Raw genomic sequence first — 19,613 nt, 5'->3', positions numbered from 1 at the left:
GATTCATGAATCAAATATCTACTACAGCCGAATCTCGTTAATTTGAACACGCTTAATTCGAACTTCCGGTTTATTCGAACTGACGCTGTGGTCCCGTCAAAGTTATGTGCACTCCTATGGACAAAAATGCCCGGTAATTCGAATGCAAAGCATTTGTGACAGTTAATTTGAACATACGGCACACTGACAATGCCCTCAGCAGCGTGCGAAATCACGCGGCGGCGCCTCCGACCGGCATTGCTCCGACCAGCATTGCTCCGACACCGCCATAGAGCAAAAGCTTAGGAGAGACCCCTCAACGCCGCGCAGAGAAAAAAAAAAACGAAAAAAAAAAAAACGCGGCAGAAATTTCACTCTCAAATGGCAAGGTCGCCATTTCACCATCGCGTCGGAACACGCATGTACGTGCCAACGTCTCAGCCAACCGGCTGCGGTGCAGAGGGAAGCAGCGGCGGAGGCCCAGTCTGGCCAACTTCCCAATAACGGCAGAAAACGAAACTTCAGGAAGCGGCCTAAGCTGACGCCAGGCCGGCGGGAGCAGCGGCGGGCGCGCACGATGGGGGGGATTTCAGTATCTTTGAAAGATGGCAAATCACGCGCCGAACCTGAAAATTAAACTGCGCGGACGGTGCCTGTTGGCACTGCTATGCATGGAACGGTGATTGAGTCATCTGATGCGCAGTTATTTCGTCTGTCGCGCAGATTGGCCTTACTGTGACTTACGATAACACACCTGCCGGAAAGTTGGGCCAGCCCATTTGTATTTTGGAGAAAAACTGGAAAGGAAAACTTTTTATGAAATAAATAAAAAACTGCCGCAAAACACAGGTCCATTGAGAACTGTTTTTTGTGTAAACTGGGAACCCCATTGGTATTTAGTACAAATTACCGCCACTAATTCATTAGTTTCATACAAAAATAAAACCCATGATTCTGATGAACAGAAATTCTATTGATAAAAGAACATTTCCCAGACCTTCATATGCTAGAACTGAGCTGTAATCAGTGCTGGCACACTAATTTGGTGTTCCTTTTAATAAGAGTAGACCTTACTGTATATCTTGATTTCCATGTACGTAAGTTACTGATACATTCTTGTTATGCAATGCTAGGAGACTCCCGAACATGCGCAGCACCATGTTTTCTTGCCCAAAACTTGTAAGCATTAAATTTTGGGAGAAATTTTTGGATATTCGATTTAATACTACCAGGCTTATTTTTCTTGATTCTATTCTATATTCGATTCGAAATCTACTATTCGGTATTCACACACCCCTAACTTACTTTCTTTTTATTAAAGCGAGCCGAGACAGAAACCTACCTACCTACCGCAAAGTGCCAAGAATGAGGCAAGGAATGCTTCGCATTAGAACAAGAAATATATTATGCGGACAAGAAAATAATTAGGATATACCTAGCCAGAGCGAGCGGGTAGCTGCCACATTGACGCTTTGCAAGCTTCATTGCATTTTTGATAGACCTTTTCATGTACTAAGCAAGCATAAATTATACAGACATTGCCTATCATTCTTAAATTTAAACTATGAGTGAGTAATAGTCAAAACTTTTCTTTAGTAGTAAGGTAAAAATTTTTGTTATCCGTGCAACTACCGTTAGAATAGAGGTGTTGCTAGAGTCGTCAACAAACTTCAACCACATGGGCTCTATGGGAATGTCATGGGCTTGACTGGGCTCACCACTGAAGTGAGGCACATGCGTGCTCATCAGTAAAGTTAAAATTATCTGGCGACGACCAATTTCAGTACTGAAATAACAAAAGTTCTGGCCCATAGAAGCATATGAGCACCAGCCAGAACCTTTGGTTAGTATTTAATTAACCGAAAATCAAATTAGCAGGAGTTAAATTATTGCAAGACTACTGACTACACCAAAAGTTGTAAGCTGCCATCTAATGAGCATTCTACTGCAAAAATTTCAAAAATAGTTTAGTAGTAGCTGAAATAAGCGAATGAAATTACACGTGAGAAGGTGAGCTACCCTCCCCGTAGTGGAGACTCTCTTCCGTTGAGTATCCCTCCTGCCCGGCCTGTCCCAGTTTTGTGTGGCTGCCCGCGTGAAACCTGTCCGCGCATGCATCGACGCGCCTTTCTTCTCGCTTCAATCGGCACCCGCAAGAAACATTCCTCTCCTGCCTTCTCCCATATGAGAGCTAAGGGCCTAGTTGTTCTCTTTGATCCCATTACCACAAACCCAACCTCCTTTCGTTTGTCTTCCTCCTTTTTTTTGCTGTGCAGCACAATTCCAAAGGCAGTTCTGTGTGCTTTGCGTTTTATGGGAATCCCCTAGTTTGTGCTGTTTCTGGCTATTTGTGTGCTGCAGACATGATGAGTGCGACGTGGAGGCCCCATTGCACATGCCATCATCTCAGTGGTTGGACAAGTCGCTCCTCTGAGAAAAGTGTGTGGACTTCTGTTTGGATTTCTAGCTGCTTTCGCAGAATATATATTGGTGTAATAATTTACAGGCATGATCGCCACTGTGTGATCAACACAACACACCACTTGTTTGTTTGTAATGCCCGAACCTGGTGGGGGCCCCAACTTTTCAAAGCAATACGCAATAAGAATTATTGGTAACTGAATTCTGCTCACGCTCACTGTTAACCTTTTCTACTGCTCAAGAGTCATCTCAACGTATTCTCATTCTTCATGCAGAGCTGACACATTTCTCACAGCTGGTGCCTTTTACCATTTCCCCAAGTCAAGAGAGTTATGACAGCCATAAAATATGATAACTGCTCAGCAAATTTGCCAATGAAGCTGGTTAATAAAAGCAAACAAGCTCACAAGAGTCAGCAAAAACTTCAAATTCAGGCAAGAGAGTGCTAAACCTTAAAAAAAAAAAAATTCATTATGGGGTTTTATGTGCCAAAACCACGACCTGATTATGAGGCACACCATAGTGAGAGACTCCGCAAAATTTCGACCACCTGGGGTTCTTTAACGTGTACCTAAATCTAAGTACACGGGTGTTTTCGCATTTCGCCCCCATCGAAATACGGGCGCCATGGCCAGGATTCGATCCCCACAACAGTGCTAAACCTTCACATGTGCTTATCCTATGCATGTGTGTTTTGTGATCACTTTTAATTAATGAAGCATGCACTGACTAGCTCAACAAGTCCTTCTCATGCCCAAGTTCCTAGTTTAAAACAGTGAAATGACACGTACGTGGGCCCAACCGTGTGCTGCCTCCCAATTTTGTTTCACTCCTTTGTAACATTATTAGCAACTAGCACAACACATCTGCTGTGCTGTGATGCCAAATAACCCAACCATAAATGCCTAACTGACCCGCAACTGGAGGTTGCTTGCAGTGACTGAAGGGGACGAGTTGGCTGTGGAGGCAGCAGTCAAATGGTGGTGCGGGGGAGTGGCTGGAGGGGGGCTGCTGCTAGCTGCTGCTGTTGATGGCCCTGAAAGCCAAGCTAGGCTTCCCAACTCAAAGGGCTCCCCACCAGGGGGCACAGGAGAGGGCGTCTTCCCTGCAGCCGGTGCCCCAGACAGCAGGTCCAAGAACCGTGGTGGCGGACCAATCTGTAGGGTGGCATACCACTTTTCACACACATGTAGAAACAGCAGGCATTATAGACTAGAGCAAAGCCTCTTCCATGCTGAAAAGTCTAATTCAGAAACATGATGACATCCTTCTCCAGCACACAAGCACAGACTTTCACAATAATATGTGTATGTACAAGAAAAAAAAAATTGAAAAGTTTGTGTTGGCATTGTTCAACTTTTCTTTAAAAGCACATAAGCGGCTATAGAATTTGTCCCCAAAAGGTATCAGCAATAAAAATGCCTTTCGAAAAACTAATTTAAATATCCGAATGCCATTTAAAACCACAATGCCAAATAATTTTGCAGTACTGCAAAACCCTGAAGAGTCCACAGGTGAACTCTTCAAGTCGCAAGAAAAAATAAGGGGGGAGGAGGGATTCTTTTTGCCCCATACCAAGAGGGTTCCGAACTTGGAATTTTAACATTATTAGATCAAGTGAACTGAGAGATGAGGAGTGCTAAAAGTTAGCAGAGCCCCACTCTAGGCAGTACAAGCATGTCACCTGAAGTGGGGATGGGGACAGGTCAGGCTGCAGATGGTCAGTTTTGCCTTCAAGTCGGTTTATCTTCTTTTCCAGCTCCTGGATGTGTTTCACCAGCAAGTGGATGTGCTGCAGCAGCTCCCGATTGTGCACTATTAGCTGCTGGTTCTGTGACTGCACATGGAAATGAGAAAGCATAAAAGATGCAGACTTGCTTTTCCAGTAGCTCTACTACATAATGCGGCTAACTTCCATTAACTAAATTTTGGTACGACTGATAGAATTGATCAAAGTATCCGGCAAGTACCGTATTTTTCTGTGTATAAGACGCTTTCTTTTTCTGAATTTTTCGTCAGTGCGTCTTATAAAATGGTGAGTTACAATTACAGTTACAAAATCCAAACTAATCGCTGCTTCACTTGACAGTATTTATCCAATTGTAACTTGCCCAGACTTTGATGCACACAATAGTTATGAGTTTATAGTTGAAAACAATGCACACCCAATTAGGCCACGTGTGCAAAGCATGTGCCTAAAAAAATTAGCATAGCTTGCACTGGAGGTGCAATGCTAAAGAGACAGCAGAGCTGATGGACACCTTTTCCCCAGAAAACTGCCGTCAAAATCGGATTCGATATGTTATGGCCACGCGAAGCGCGCTGGTTGACTTAATTGCTATGGGTTCTGTGCGCGCTATCAAAGTACCGGGTTCTTCTTGATCGAGTTCCCGAAGGCCATGCGAGAAGGACGAAGCAGCAATGCAAGCGGCGGCAGGCCAACCACGAGTCGACCGACCCCGAAGCCGTCGCATTTGCAGATCGCTGTCAAGATACGGTGCGTGCCGCAGCGCAAACTACGCAGTTGCTACCAGAGTACAAGCCCCTCCCTCCCCCCCTTCTCCCGTGCTGCCTTCCCGCTTTCCTCCCTTGTGCGCGATTAGGCTCACCGTCGCATGCGTTCACTCGCATATACAGCATACGGCGTGCGGGGACGATATTATCACCCTTGGAATTTAATCACAATTCATCGCGATGGATGGATCATCGCGGCAACCACGACGCCAGAAATGTGCCTGGAGTGTCCGTATCATGGCTATCGCAATTATATAGGAAATATATGGCACCCTTATGCTTGCGCGTGACCCGCGTTCACGGACTGCAACGTCACTGTAATTTTTTTTTAAAAATCGCTTACCGAACGAACAGGTGAGTCCTATACACCGGTGCGACTTATATAAATTTTTTTCCGGAAAAACTGCCGTTCTGAGGGGGGTGTGTCTTATACAAAGGTGCGACTTATAGACCAGAAAATACGGTAGGGGGGAAAGAACAAAGGCATAAAAACATCCAAACTAATCGCTGCTTCACTTGACAGTATTTATCCAATTGCAACTTGCCCAGACTTTGATGCACACAATAGTTATGAGTTTATAGTTGAAAACAATGCACACCCACATTTAACAAACACCCAATTTTATAACCTAATCATTCAGTAAAGAGGACAGAGAGCTCTCGGAATACTACAGGAAGCAGTTTGATGTATCCGTGAATAACGATTTGCTGTACTGGGGTCATCGCGTAGTTATACCTATTGCAGCCCGCAAGAAGTTTCTCCCATCAGGGAGTGTCTTCTATCAAGGCTAGAGCAAGGTCTATATTCTGGTGGCTCAGTTTGGACCATGACATCCAGTGCATCATCACCACTAGTAACAACTGTGCTCATGCATTGCCCATGCCGCCAGAGCAAAATCCTGTAAACTGGCCGGAGATGAGCGAAAGGTGGTCGCGGCTACTTATCAATTACACAGGGCCACTACACGGCAAGATGACTTTATATTGGTGTGACTTCCCATAGCAAATGGATCGAGGCTGTTCCTGTGGCAGTGCCACTTCCTGCAGAATAGACGATGCTGTGAGAACAATGTTTACCAGTTCGGCATACCATACGCAGTTGTGTCCGATAATGGAATGGCTTTCACAGGCTGGGAATTTCGTCAATTTATGCAGCGCAACGGAACCATACACACTCGAACATCCCACATCACCCACTAAGCAATGGACTGGCTGAGCACACTGTGCAGACAGTCACGGACAAGTTAAAAAAGATCGGAAGCACCGATCTAACGACTTCCTTGGCTTGTGTCTTGAGCAACTACAGGAACACACCTCAACAATCAGGACTTTCTTCTTCTGAAAGGCTTCTGAGTTACTGGTTGCACACAAGGCTGAATCTGTCTTTTCCATCCAGGAACCACCCCACCTTGTCGGGCAAGTCTACTGAAGATGCCGGCTAAAGCCTCATCCCAGGAGAATATGTCTACGTGCGGAACTATGGCATCAGTGACAAGTGGAGCTGGGGACTGTTAAGGCCACGACTGGCACTTGCCTCTTGGAAGTGGACACGGAAACCGCGCGGGTCTTTGCCACACGGACCAAGTACAGAGGAGCATTATGATGAATGAAAAGAAAGAGAGGCCGAAACGACCACCTGCAGGAACGTGGTGGAAAGACTCATGGTGAAAGAAGACAAACAACGATAATGAAACATCAACGAGTACCATTGTGATTGGGCCACGTGTGCACGTGAGTGGTCCATTGAGCGATGTGAAGACGAAGATGCATGGCAATGCGTGCCATCGTCATTGGGCCATGTGTGTGTGCGAGTGGTCCAATAAAGGATGACTTTGCTACAATTAGGCCACGTGTGCAAAGCATGTGCCTTAAAAAATTAGCGTAGCTTGCACTGGAGGCGCAATGCTAAAGAGACAGCGGAGCTGATGGGCACCTAGCTAGTCCTGGCTTTTGGGCTAGGCTAAGCACTACCAAGTCATCCCCAGCATTTCCTGGAATTTATTAGTGATCGATTATCGATTAGATATTGATTAGCTATCGACTGACTATCGCAAGCCCCGTATTTAGGCTAGGCTAAGCACTACCAAATCATCCCCAGCATTTTCCAGAATTGATTATCGATCAGCTATTGATTGGCTATCGATTAGCTATCGCAAGGTATTGGCCATGTATTTGGGCTAGGCTAAGCACTACCAAGTGATCCCCAGCATTTCCCGGAATTTATTAATTATTTGACGATTATCGATTAGCTATTGTTTGGCTATCGGTTGGCTATCGCAAAGTATTGGCCACGTATTTGGGCTAGGCTAAGCACTACCAAATCATCCCCAGCATTTTCCGTAATTGATTGATTCTTGATCACTTATCGATTAACTTTGATTGGCTATCGATGACTGACTAAGCTTAAGTAGTCCCAACCATGCTTAGCTAGGCTTAGCCAGGCTCAGCTTCGCTAATTCACAGGGGTATGTGCCATTGTGCTTGGACCCTTTCTGCACTACCACCAGGATCGGCCCTGATTTTCTGTTTACGCATCACGGACTTACGGTCGGCTTAAACAGCTCTGCTGTTAAAATGGGTAGTGGCGAGAAAAGCGGCAGGAGAAGACAGCAGTAGAAGCGAGACGGCAGCCACCAGCCAAGGACATAGAACATGGCGGACATCCCTGAGGACTCGACTGTACGGAGCCAGTGACCAAGGCAGCCAGCGGGGGCACCACTAAGTACGAGCGGGGTTCGAAGCCACCTACCGTTCCGGCACTTCTGCCGTTCACTCCTGCCAAGGCCACCTGCCGTTCCGGCAGATCGAGGGTGGCTGCAGGAGCGATGACTGCTGTGCGCCAGGCACGTGTGGGTGCCTGGAAAAACCGCTAGGCAACCCTGACCGAGAATTCCGGCTCCATCGTCCGCTACTACCAGCACCTCGAATCATCGCAAGCCACTACCAGCCAGAGTAAGCGCTAACGACATTATCAGTGCCGCACCTGCCTGTCCATGAGTCAACGTGAATTGACATATCGTGAGAGTGTCGAACCTTCTTTTTATTGACTTGTAGGCCGCGCTTTGGTAGCAGTTACATATGAACTCCTAGGACTTAGCTACGGCAGAGACAGCGTCAGTGCATTGTGCTAGGCTTGTGTGCATGTTTTGTTCCTTTTCCATGTTGCTATTTTAAATGCAGTTGAGTGTATTTCACAATGAGTTCTCTAACTCTCTCCTGTGCATTTCCTCAACGAACCGCAGGTGGGCAAGCATAACGAACATCCACTGACTTTTAAATCTTTACATGCAACAAAGAAGTGCCCTCAAAAGAAGATGATACCGCAAGACCAGTTCTACCAGACAACCCAGTGGCATCAGTGGAGACACAAGTGCTACAGTGGTCTACAACAAAAAAAAAAGGTCGACCGTTATGGTTACTAAGAAGTGTTGTAACGCGCATGCTCCCAGTGATAAACCAAGCGTAGAGCATGCATGCACCATTCTTTTGTTTCCTCTCCCCCACCCTCCACTTGTTGCCTTTAAATTCATGAGTGAAAAATAAATGCTTGTTTTCTGCATGGCGACACGGACCATTCCTTGTCAGAGAAAATGTGGCAGCCACCAAAGTAACAATGTCTCAAACCCACAACCTGATTATAGAGGTGCTTAAGCAGGGGGCTTCAGATAAAGTTGTAACAGCTGTGTTTCTTTAAAGTGCTGCAAATTCTCAGTAGACAAGCACTTTTGCATTCTAACCCCATTATATAGTGGCTGCAGCAGCTGGGAATAGAGCCTGTGACCTTGTGCTCAGTAGCAGAACATCTCAGCCGCTAAGCCAACCGTGGTGGGGCATGAATTATGTTCATATGACTGTGCCACCATGATGCCATAATTTTAATGACTTGTCTACACATGCACACAAATTATTGGGCAAGGCTGTCGCAACTATACCAAATGAAAGATAAAGCACATCGTAGTGTAACTTACTAAAATCACACGTATGCTTAGTTAAGGCTCTTTCAATTAAAATATGTCAGCCAATGAGTGTTACAGTAAAACAAAAAACAACCTGTGTGATTAAACAAAATTACCCTCCGCACAAAAATTTACATTGTAGAACAACTCGCAGCAGCACACACAATACCAACATTGCGTAAACACAGTCAGACAGGAGGATAGGAGGAGGAACAAACACGGAGTGCTTTGAGGTAATGCACCTACCATGGCCTCAGAACGGGCTGTTGCCTCTGCCGAGAGCTGGTCACGTAAATGGCGGGCCTGGCTGATGGCTGACTGGGCCTGCTGGGCCTGATGCTCCATTTGACCACGCATCAGCTGCAGCTGGTGATAGAGGGACAGTGACGTCCCTTCTGGCACCAGGGGCATGGCAGATGACAGTGGGGAAACTCCGCCATCACTCGCAGTGCTCACCTGCACAACCGTTTACACCTATATCACAATCCACTCATGGCTCGGAGAGTTCAGAAAGAAAAAAGATGTAGGAATCAACATATGGCACATGAATACTGGCTCACAAAACAGAGTGGATTAAACAATGATCGCAGAAAACCACCAAACAACATCTATAAGTATTTACATCTACACAGTCTTTGCACTGCTTTCTGAGCTCATAGTTGAAGGTAGAGTAGTAGTCAACAAAACAGTACAAACTGTGGTTTCCTGTTAAAAATTAATTACCTTGGTTTCTAGACTATCAGTTGCATTTTTTTTTCTTCACTGCTGTCGAACAGGGTGTGTGCTAATGCCACCAAGGGGACAGAGATGGGTAACCTTTTGTTTATTGAAGGTGCGATAAAGCTCCAATTTCCACTTTGTTCATTTCATGGTGCTCACTGTTGCCTACCTTTCTGAGTTTGTGTACTAGTTGATGTGTGCATTTTCTTTCTTTTTTTCTCCTTCTTTTGTCTCTTGTGATACATTAAACCAGCAGTAGCAGCCCAAATCTTTCACTCTGCTAATCTCTCCAGTTATTATCAAACTTTCAATTAATAGCAGACATTTTTCACATACTGGTTGATGAATAAGGTTTCCTTGTGATACTATCTTGGAATACACCAGCTCTATTTATTTATTTATTGATGCGCAAGCATCCAATGGCCCATTGAGCGAAAAAGGCGATGGCGTCTGTAGCAGCGAAACAGCACCTAAATTCTCATTGGCTGCGACACCACGTCACGAGCACGCCTCGACGGAGTAGAGCGGATGAATCAGAACACCTGCTGCTGCGATAGCACCAGGTGTTACGTGAGGGGACAGGGCATTGCCGTGATGCCACGTCACCCGTGCGCCTTGCCGCAGCAGATACGGTGATACAACGCCGCAGGGCGACACGGGTTTTCATCATTGAGCCAGTCGCGTGACACAGGCATGCCGGTGCCGCCGTCTTCCTCTGAGAAGCCGGTGCATGGTTTGTTTCTTTCTCTCTCACCCCACTGGGCTTAGCTGCTGCACGTGCCTGCCAGCCTTAATGGCCACTGCTGCTTCCTCGGTATCTCATTGCGCAAGACTTCGGTCGCATGCGGCGTTGGCACCACAGGCTGCAGCTGCTTGCTGGCTCGGGCAGCATGTATCGCTATGGTACATAACTCGCAGCGCATAACTCAAAGGACCACTAAGTGGTGTTCAATTGGACATTAATGCTTTCGCATTCACAACTCATAAGAAGTGCTTAGGTGTCCTATATTTTTATATTTTTATTTATTTATTTCAAGTACCCTCAATCACCCAAGCTTTAATGAGGGAGTGAGGTTACAATTGACAAAGCAATTAAACATTTCTATAAAATGCGGTGTCATTACACAGTTGTTACAGAAGCAACAAAACAAAGAACACTGAAAAACAATAACTACAACAAAAAGTAAAGATTGCATCACAGTAAACAAGAATAGTTCCTAAAAAAGAAACAAAAAAAACACTTAACCTTGCACTCAGCCGCGCAACGCTTGAAACAGCGAAGCTGGGCGATCGTAGCCCAGCATTTTCCGGAAGTGCGTGCGAACTTTTTATCTTATTACTCATGACGATTTTTTTTCACATATCTCGGACTTACGGCCGTCACTGCGCGTTGCATAACGCAGCTTTCAGCACTGACACCGCGTTGCAATGCCGACGTGTTCCAGCAGACCCCCTCCGTGAATACGTCTCTCTCGCTCTCACAGCGCGCAAAGCCTCTTCACCTCGCAGAGCACGAGCCTGCGAACACGCCAGCTGTGGACGAAGACGACTATGCTCAAACGCAATCATATGGTTCGCATAAATGCATGTTCTGCAAGTGTGGCTGTATAGCCTAGTTGTTATAACGCTCGCCTTGGGATTGGGGGTACGCAGGTTCGAATCCTGCCTCGGCAAGAAAGTTTATTTTCTTTTATTTCTTCATAGTTTCTTGATACGAACCACGAATAATGGCTGACCTAAACAGCTTCGCTGTTAAAACTAACAGATAGAAGTATGCAAGATGCATACAGTAGAATGCCTCTACAACAAAATGAACTGTATAAGGAAGGATTATGTGCCGGCCGAATTCCTATCTTTCATGTGTACTGTGAACACCTCTACAACAAATATGCCTGTACAATGAAGAAATTTAGGTGCACCAACGGCAGATTTGTTGCCTCACAATTAATGCCACATTCTGTGCCCTCTGCAGATGCCACTTAGCTGTGCTCTGCACTAGCACTAATGGCAGCACTAGTCACGCACTCGACGAACGTGCCAATATCAGCGAGTGTTAGTCTTGCTGTAATGCTTCATGAATTTCTCAACTAGTAAGCTGCTTGTTGTAACCCACCAGTGGGTGCGGCGGCTGACGAATATGTTGCAGTTGATGATGTGATGACATAGTAAAATTTGATGACATAGTAATTTTGATGACATAGTAAAAGCAGCGGAAGAATTCTATACTGACCTGTACAGTGCTCAAAACAGCCAAGCTACGTTCATTCGAAATAATGATGAACAGGATACAGATGAAGTTAGAAGGGCCTTGAAAGACATGGCCAGGGGAAAAGCGGCTGGAGAAGATGGAATAACAGTAGATTTAATCAAAGATGGAGGAGATATCATGCTTGAAAAGCTTGCGGCCCTTTATACGCAATTCCTCACAACTTCAAGTGTACCAGAGAGCTGGAAGAACGCCAACATTATACTTATCCATAAGAAGGGAGACGTTAAAGAATTGAATTACAGACCCATTAGCTTGCTTTCAGTATTGTATAAAATATTCACCAAGATAATTTCCAATAGAATCAGGGCAACACTTGACTTCAGCCAACCAAGAGAACAGGCTGGCTTCAGGAAGAGATATTCTACGATGGATCATATCCATGTCATCAATCAGGTAATCGAGAAATCTGCGGAGTACAATCAACCTCTCTATATGGCTTTCATAGATTATGAAAAGGCATTTGATTCAGCAGAGATACCAGCAGTCATAGAGGCATTGCGAAATCAAGGAGTACAGGAGGCATACGTGAATATCTTAGCAAATATCTACAAGGATTCCACAGCTACCTTGGTTCTCCACAAGAAAAGTAGAAAGTTACCTATCAAGAAAGGGGTCAGGCAAGGAGACACAATCTCTCCAATGCTATTCACTGCATGCTTAGAAGAAGTATTCAGCTCTTAGACTGGGAAGGCTTAGGAGTGAGGATCAACGGCGAATATCTCAGCAACCTTCGGTTTGCAGATGACATTGTCCTATTCAGCAACAATGGAGACGAATTACAACAAATGATTGAGGACCTTAATCGAGAAAGTGTAAGAATTGGGTTGAAGATGAATATGCAGAAGACAAAAATAATGTATCAATAGCCTGGCAAGGGAACAAGAATTCAGGATCGCCAGTCAGCCTCTAGAGTCTGTAAATGAGTACGTTTATCTAGGTCAATTACTCACAGGGGACCCTGATCATGAGAAAGAAATTTATAGAAGAATAAGATTGGGCTGGAGTGCATACGGCAGGCATTACCAAATCCTGACTGGGAGATTACCACTGTCGTTGAAAAGAAAAGTGTACAGTCATTGCATTCTACCGGTGCTAACATATGGGGCAGAAGCGTGGAGGTTAACAAAGAAGCTCAAGAACAAGTTAAGGACCGCACAAAGAGCGATGGAACGAAAAATGTTAGGCCTAACGTTAAGAGACGGGAAGAGAGCGGTGTGGATCAGAGAACAAACGGGGATAACCGATATTCTAGTTGACATTAAACGGAAACAATGGAGCTGGGCAGGCCATGTAATGCGTAGGATGGATAACCGGTGGACCATTAGAGTTACAGAATGGATACCAAGAGAAGGGAAGCGCAGTCGAGGACAGCAGAAAACTAGGTGGAGTGATGAAGTTAGGAAATTCGCAGGCGCAAGTTGGAATACGCTAGCGCAAGACAGGGGTAATTGGAGATCGCAGGGAGAGGTCTTCGTCCTGCAGTGGACATAAATATAGGCTGATGATGATGATGATGACGTGATGATGTTATCGTAACTGACGACTGTTGAAGTCTTGAAAGCCCTCTAGGGCAGAAGGGGCATAAATATCAACAAAGGCAACAGTGATCAAAAGCCTGTAGATGGACGAAGAATTTTGACGGAAGGGAAGGTGGAGCTGCATTCGACGATCTGCAATTTAACATGGTGTCTCCTGCATTTCGTGGCGGAGCATGCCGTGAAGCTTGGTGCAATGAGATTGGCTACAGTTGCACATTCCACCAAACAATGTTTGCAGAAAAAACAGCGATGTATTTCACTAACTCTCTCTTATTTCATGTCACATAAAGGTTTTTCCTTCTCTTGTTGAATGTGTCTAGCCTGCTCCACTGTGAGTGGTACGGGGCGCAATCTTTACAACGCAGTGACCTGTATAACAAAGGATTTTGGAGGTCTCAAGCACTTCGTTATAAAGACAGTGTATTGAATGCACAGATAATTTGCACCGCGAGAACAGATATATATGATACGTGTAAGAATGGAAAAAATATTCAGGCATGATCAACACCAAGAAAAGAATCAAAAATACATTTGCGTAAATGTGCATTGTCAGTGCGATGCGATAGAAGCTGGTAGGGTGTTCCAGTCGTTAGTTGTGCGCGGCATGAAAGAATAAAAGGTCTTTGTACTGCAGCGAATGCATCCCACTTTATTTTTCTGGTCAGCATGAGATGAACAATAGGTGAGTGTTGAAATGAACTGGTTTTTCAAAGACATGTGATTGTCAATTTTATGGAAAAGACAAAGATGGAATACATTTCGGCATAGTGACAGCGAAGACAATGGTAAGCTACTTTTTTTAAACGATAGCGTTAAGGGCCCTGTGTAGCAAAAAATCTGGTGTCGGCGCCCACTGTCGTTCAGCGATAAAGTCATTCAGAACCACAACCACGCAAGCCCTCCGCGTGGCGCAGAGGCGATACTGAACAAATTGAATTTATCAAAGTAAAATGCGTCAGAAAAATCGTAAAGTACAACTTAAAACACAACCTATAGACATGACAGCGTCGGATTGTAATTTGAATATACGAGAAAACATAATTCCGTTACGTGGAAACTCGAACACAAACCCCTTTTCCAGCGTTTCTACCATTCTTATAATGGTGCGGCCCGCTCGGTTCCTTGCAACAACACCATCCAGATGGCGCTCACCTCCGCGCAGTCACGGCACGCGAGACGAAGGTGGAGAAAAAAAAAAAGAAAGCTGTGGTTGCCAGGAAGAGTGAGAAGCAGTCAAGGATCTTTGAATGCTATCGCGTTCCACTCTTAAAGGCGAAGCTTAAGCGTCTTCCAAATTGTTAAAGTTATGCTGGCTGTGCAGTTGTAAACAGAAAGGATAAAGCGAGTTGCATTATTCTGCACAAGTTCAAGGGCTTGAGATAGGTTAGCTTGGTTAGGGTCCCATATTGAAGCTGGATATTCTAATTTTGATCAAACAAGTGTCTTATAAGTGAGTATTTTTAGAGAGACAGTTGAGTGCACAATGGGTGGGCTATGCAGTGCCAATAATGTAGCATGGCAGTGGGTGTTCCAGAGGATATTTCTGGAGCTTAGCATTCTGGTACAACACAGCGCCAATTTTCTGAGCAACCCCCTGAGGCAGCCTAGTGACTATGGCATTGCGCTGCAAGGCATGAGGTAACGAGTTCGACCCTGGCTACGGCGGATGCATTTCGATGAGGGTGAAGTGCAAAATCTTCATGCACTGTGTATTGGGTGCATGTTAAACAACACCAGGTGGTTAAAATTAATGTGGCATCCCGCACTATTGTGTGCCTAATTCTCAGGTCATGATTCTGGTATGTTTTTTATGGTTTTGCCCAGAATTGTTTGAAAAGCTTACTCAGCAGTTTAGCTCAGAGGAGCCAAAATGCAAAGTATCATAACTTTTGTCCACTACTGTATATCGTATGTACAGAGATCTTAGTGAAATTACATACAGTACAAACACGCAGGACAGAAGAAGACCCATCCACAAATGCTACTTTAGACTAACATACATAACTGATACCCCTTACCAGTGCGGAATGCTACAGGCATGCACAGCTCAAAACACTTCCACAGTGTGCAAAAAAATAAAGAGGATGGAAAAGGAGCAGGGTATGACGACGGCAACAATGAAAAATGAAATGTTCTGTTTTAACTTTTAACCACAAGTAATGACAAGAAACCAGGCATGTGCATAAGTCTTAAATGCCACTGGTGAATAATATTGCTTTCTTTATACATGATGCACATGAAACAAGTGCTAACAAATGTGTCAGGATATCTTTGCAAGCTTGCATGGCAGTTGCCTCCAATTCTAGCCAGTTGTTTTTCTGTGCTAACACCTGTGCACTTGAGAAGTGACAACCACTACAATTTCACCATGATTGGCCACCAACTGGCCCAGCAGTCTAAGATTATACATATACAGGATCTTCATTAGCTGATAAATTTATTTATAACTTTTCTCAAAACCAAAGTGTCCAGTACTTATATCATACATATAGCCTATAGTCTATATGTCAATATAGTAGTCTGTTGTACCATATAGCCAATAAGTGCTATAGTCATATCACAGACAGTACTACAGAGTTGCTTTTCACCACACCAACTACACAACCTGAAAACAACTCTACTACCAAAATTAGGAAAAACCTCTGTACATAGTCAAAATGAGATAAAAGCCAAGTTGATTAACCCTTGAACACCGGAATTATTAAAGGCATGGCAGAAAACGCTTTTCAACAAGATTTTAACTTCATTAGCCCTCGTAATCGAATGCTACCAATATTTTGTGTGAAGACTGGATTTTCTATGAACTCCCTCTGGTATGTTGTGAATTCACACCATCCGGCACTTAGGTCTAAATATGTTGCACACATGTTGCAAAAGAAAAAAAAAATATATGAATCTGAGGCCAGTTCCTGGCTTAACTTGCACAAAACTGCTTATTTTGCACTAGAATGACCACATAATTAACGAATGGGTGACAACTTTTTCTGGTAACCTATGGCTGTTGAAAATGCTGAAAACAGTTGACAGCTTTGTTCAGACAGACGAGTACATTGCACTTTGCACACACAAAAAAACTGTCTGTCCCTTGCACCTTGATCGTTTGCAAGGTTGGCATGTCCTATTGACGGCTGACCAGTGCCTGGTGTTGTCAGTGCTAATGCAGGCTTCAGGCAAGGGGCATAGCCAGAGGGGGAGAGGTGCACACACCAGGCACGTGCACCCCCTCCCCTCCTTGCAAAAACCATTTAATCTGTTTCAGGAGAAGTTAGATACTATTGCATTTGTCAGGGTTCCATTTCTGATGCACTTATTTTTCTATTATACATAAACGACGCTACAAACATTCCACCCACACCAGACGTAATCCTGTATGGCAAAAATACAAACTTTAGTTTGTTTTTTTTAGGAAGGGAATTTTCTCTAGTGAGAAGCTACTATCTGGCTTCGTAATTTATCAGGGTGACTTCAAGTACATAAGCTTGAATTAAAGGCTTAAAAAAAAAGGAAAACAAGGAAAATAAATAAAGAAAGAAAAGGACACGTTTTTCTGGCCCCATAACACATGTATGATATCAACATAATACATCCAGAGCTCAGCAATAGTGTCATTGAACATGATACATTACTTAAGTTTTCTGGCAAAGAAAAGCTAAATTGGTTTCATCATACTGATAATGTTGGACGCAATACTTTTGTTTTATTTGTAAACCAAGCAACTTTTACCTACTTAGTTTTAAACTACAGCTGCACTGCACACAGTCCATTCATGTCTATAGTACTGTCTCTATATGAAACAGCAACAAAAAACAATGTTGGCAGTCTACATGTTTTACAATAGTGGATTCTGCGTGCAAGTGAAAACATGCCTTACCAAAGTCACTCGGCACACAGTTTTAAAAACAGAATTTTAATTATACAAAATCTTACAAGCAAATGAAGTAATAGCGATATATACAGTATAACCTCATTCATACATTCTAAAAAAAGAGAAAAGAAAAGAAATTAACTGGGAAAATGTATGATCCGAAGTCACTAGAAGATTTGGCAGACTCAACTGTAGTTGACATCAAAGTAATGCGAAGCGTTGCACGAATCGTTGCAGCACAAGACGTCGACATACGCAAGCTGGTGATGCCCGAGCAGTCCGAGACGCGCATTGCCATTTTAGCTGCTTCGGATAGCTTACGTCTGCCCTCCTCGTATTCAGCCTGGGTCAGCAGCTTCTTCAGGCGAGGCATTTTGGAGGGAAGTTTTGACATGCTCACTCGGCGTGAATCGTTGAGGCCCGAGACGCCAAAGCGTTTTGAGCTGGTGGGGCCCGAGTGACCCAAGACGCACATAGTTGCTTTTCCATTGCGTAGTGTTCTACAACACCGACAGGAAACCAAGATGAAACCGAGCTGGTGGGAAATGCCAGGATAAGATGCTGCCAGAGTGAAACATGAAGCTCACTTTGTGCTACATGCAGCCGGGAATGGCGGGGACGTACGTCTATTTTTGACCGTGATTTTTGTGCTGCTTCGCCATTCTACGATTAAATACAAGGCAATGTTAACGTGGACAGCAAGACATCTGCAAAATAACTGCTGCAGTTCCATGCCATAGCTTGGCGCAGTGAGCTTTGCTTGCAGAGTGCATTTGTATCGCAATTTGCACTTGTTTTATGCTTTATATACAGCACCTGATGTTATGAATGTGACCTGCCTCGTACAAGTGGCAACATTTCTTAAGGACAGACGCATGAAAATGCGTTTTCCAGTTCATAAGGCCTTAAAAACAGCAGTGCGAAATCACTGAAAGTGTCACGTGCGCCTTCGCCCCGTTGTCTGCATCACATGCCAGTGCTCATACTGCTGCCATTCGCAGCGCTGTTCGCCAGCGAACTGATGCCGCCTTACGACGGCCGCCCAGTGCCTACTGGGTCAGTTTTTGTACTCTCAATTGCGAACGCTGGCACCGAGAAAACCTATGAAACAAGATCGTATCAACGAGGTTCTACCACAGAACACCAATAACACTTCCACAATGCAATGGAAATAAGAGTAGTGCTGGCGTCGTGAACTAAAGTATACGACCGAGAGGTGGCGCTGACAAAATCAAAACTAGTACCATCATTATCACGTAGTGAGCTATATGGCCGCTGCGGTAGCAGCTGGTGGGGCTGGTCGCGCTGCTCACTTGCTGGTTTTGGGCGTTTTGTTACCACTGTTTGGGAGGTATTCGTGCGTACAGTACTCTAACATGCCTACAGATATCTTTATTATGTCGCCAGGTGACCTAGAGGCCTCAACTGGCAAAAAAAAAAAAAAAAACACTTCAAACAAGTAAGCTTACATTCTTTATTGTCAATGGTGAATGAAGCAGTACATGCCCACAATTTTCGTACACGTCAGGTGGACTTAAAGCTTTCAGTCACTGAGTTTATAACATACAGAAACACAGACAGCCACCTATTTAACGGGATTGAAAGGTGAAATTGAGCGAGGGTGTCTCATCATGCTCGGCATGCCACTAAAGCAGGGAGAACGAAGCTTCATACAATGATCATTATGCTGGGCTGCCCTCGTACTGTAGTTGCTGCTTACTGTACGGCTGCTTGCCGTGTTTCATACTATACATATATTGTCTGCGTTCAACGATTTCAGCTAGATTTAAAAAAGAAACAAAAAGTGCTCGGCGAAGATGTAGTGTCAGCAAGATGAGCTCGAGCTGCAATGTCCCCTTCTTTGCATTGGCGAGAAGCACGTAGTGTAAGAAAAAAAAATTAACATTATGCTAAATTTTACAGCACATACTGTCTGCCCCTGATATATCTGCTGCATATTTAGTGTTAAGATGCGGCAGTAAAGGCTGTGACACAAGTCAAGTACCTATAGGAAAGCAAGGAAGCTCATGGAGACAACAGTGCTTACAAGGACTTCTGCAAAGATTGTGTGAATAAACAAGGACACAAAATAAACATATAAGCAAGATCAATTATTGCTCACAGAGCCTTGGCAAATGCAATTTACAGTTTCATGTTGAAAAAAAATTTCAATTTATGTATTCAAACAAGGCAAAAAGGTTGCAAGGAGATGAACACTTCAACTTAGCTTCAGCCTGGAGTCACTGTTTCAACAAGCAAACATATTTGTGAGAGTCGTGATGAAGAGAAGTTCCTAAGCTGAGGCTTCCCTTGCTAATCCACTCTTGATTGTCTGAATGTTAAGCCGAATT

The 19,613-nt window shown here is 44.3% G+C and overlaps 1 protein-coding gene across 2 annotated transcripts in view; it reads right to left on the bottom strand.

The window, feature by feature from the left end:
• LOC119436719 (carboxyl-terminal PDZ ligand of neuronal nitric oxide synthase protein) overlaps positions 1 to 19,613 on the bottom strand; it is a 53,069-nt gene that overhangs the window by 13,150 nt on the left and 20,306 nt on the right. For both annotated transcript variants that reach the window (XM_049659855.1, XM_049659861.1), the window contains 3 exons: positions 9,117 to 9,326; positions 4,085 to 4,237; positions 3,315 to 3,557 (listed from right to left, as the gene is read on the bottom strand). In XM_049659855.1, the coding sequence (XP_049515812.1) occupies positions 3,315 to 3,557; positions 4,085 to 4,237; positions 9,117 to 9,326 (606 nt within the window). The remainder of the gene's footprint in view (positions 1 to 3,314; positions 3,558 to 4,084; positions 4,238 to 9,116; positions 9,327 to 19,613) is intronic.

Source organism: Dermacentor silvarum, chromosome 1 (genome assembly GCF_013339745.2).
Source record: "Dermacentor silvarum isolate Dsil-2018 chromosome 1, BIME_Dsil_1.4, whole genome shotgun sequence".
In the NCBI taxonomy this organism is placed as follows: Eukaryota; Metazoa; Arthropoda; class Arachnida; order Ixodida; family Ixodidae; genus Dermacentor; species Dermacentor silvarum.
The sequence above is the reverse complement of the archived record's forward strand: the minus strand, read 5'-3'. Positions and strand labels throughout refer to the sequence as shown.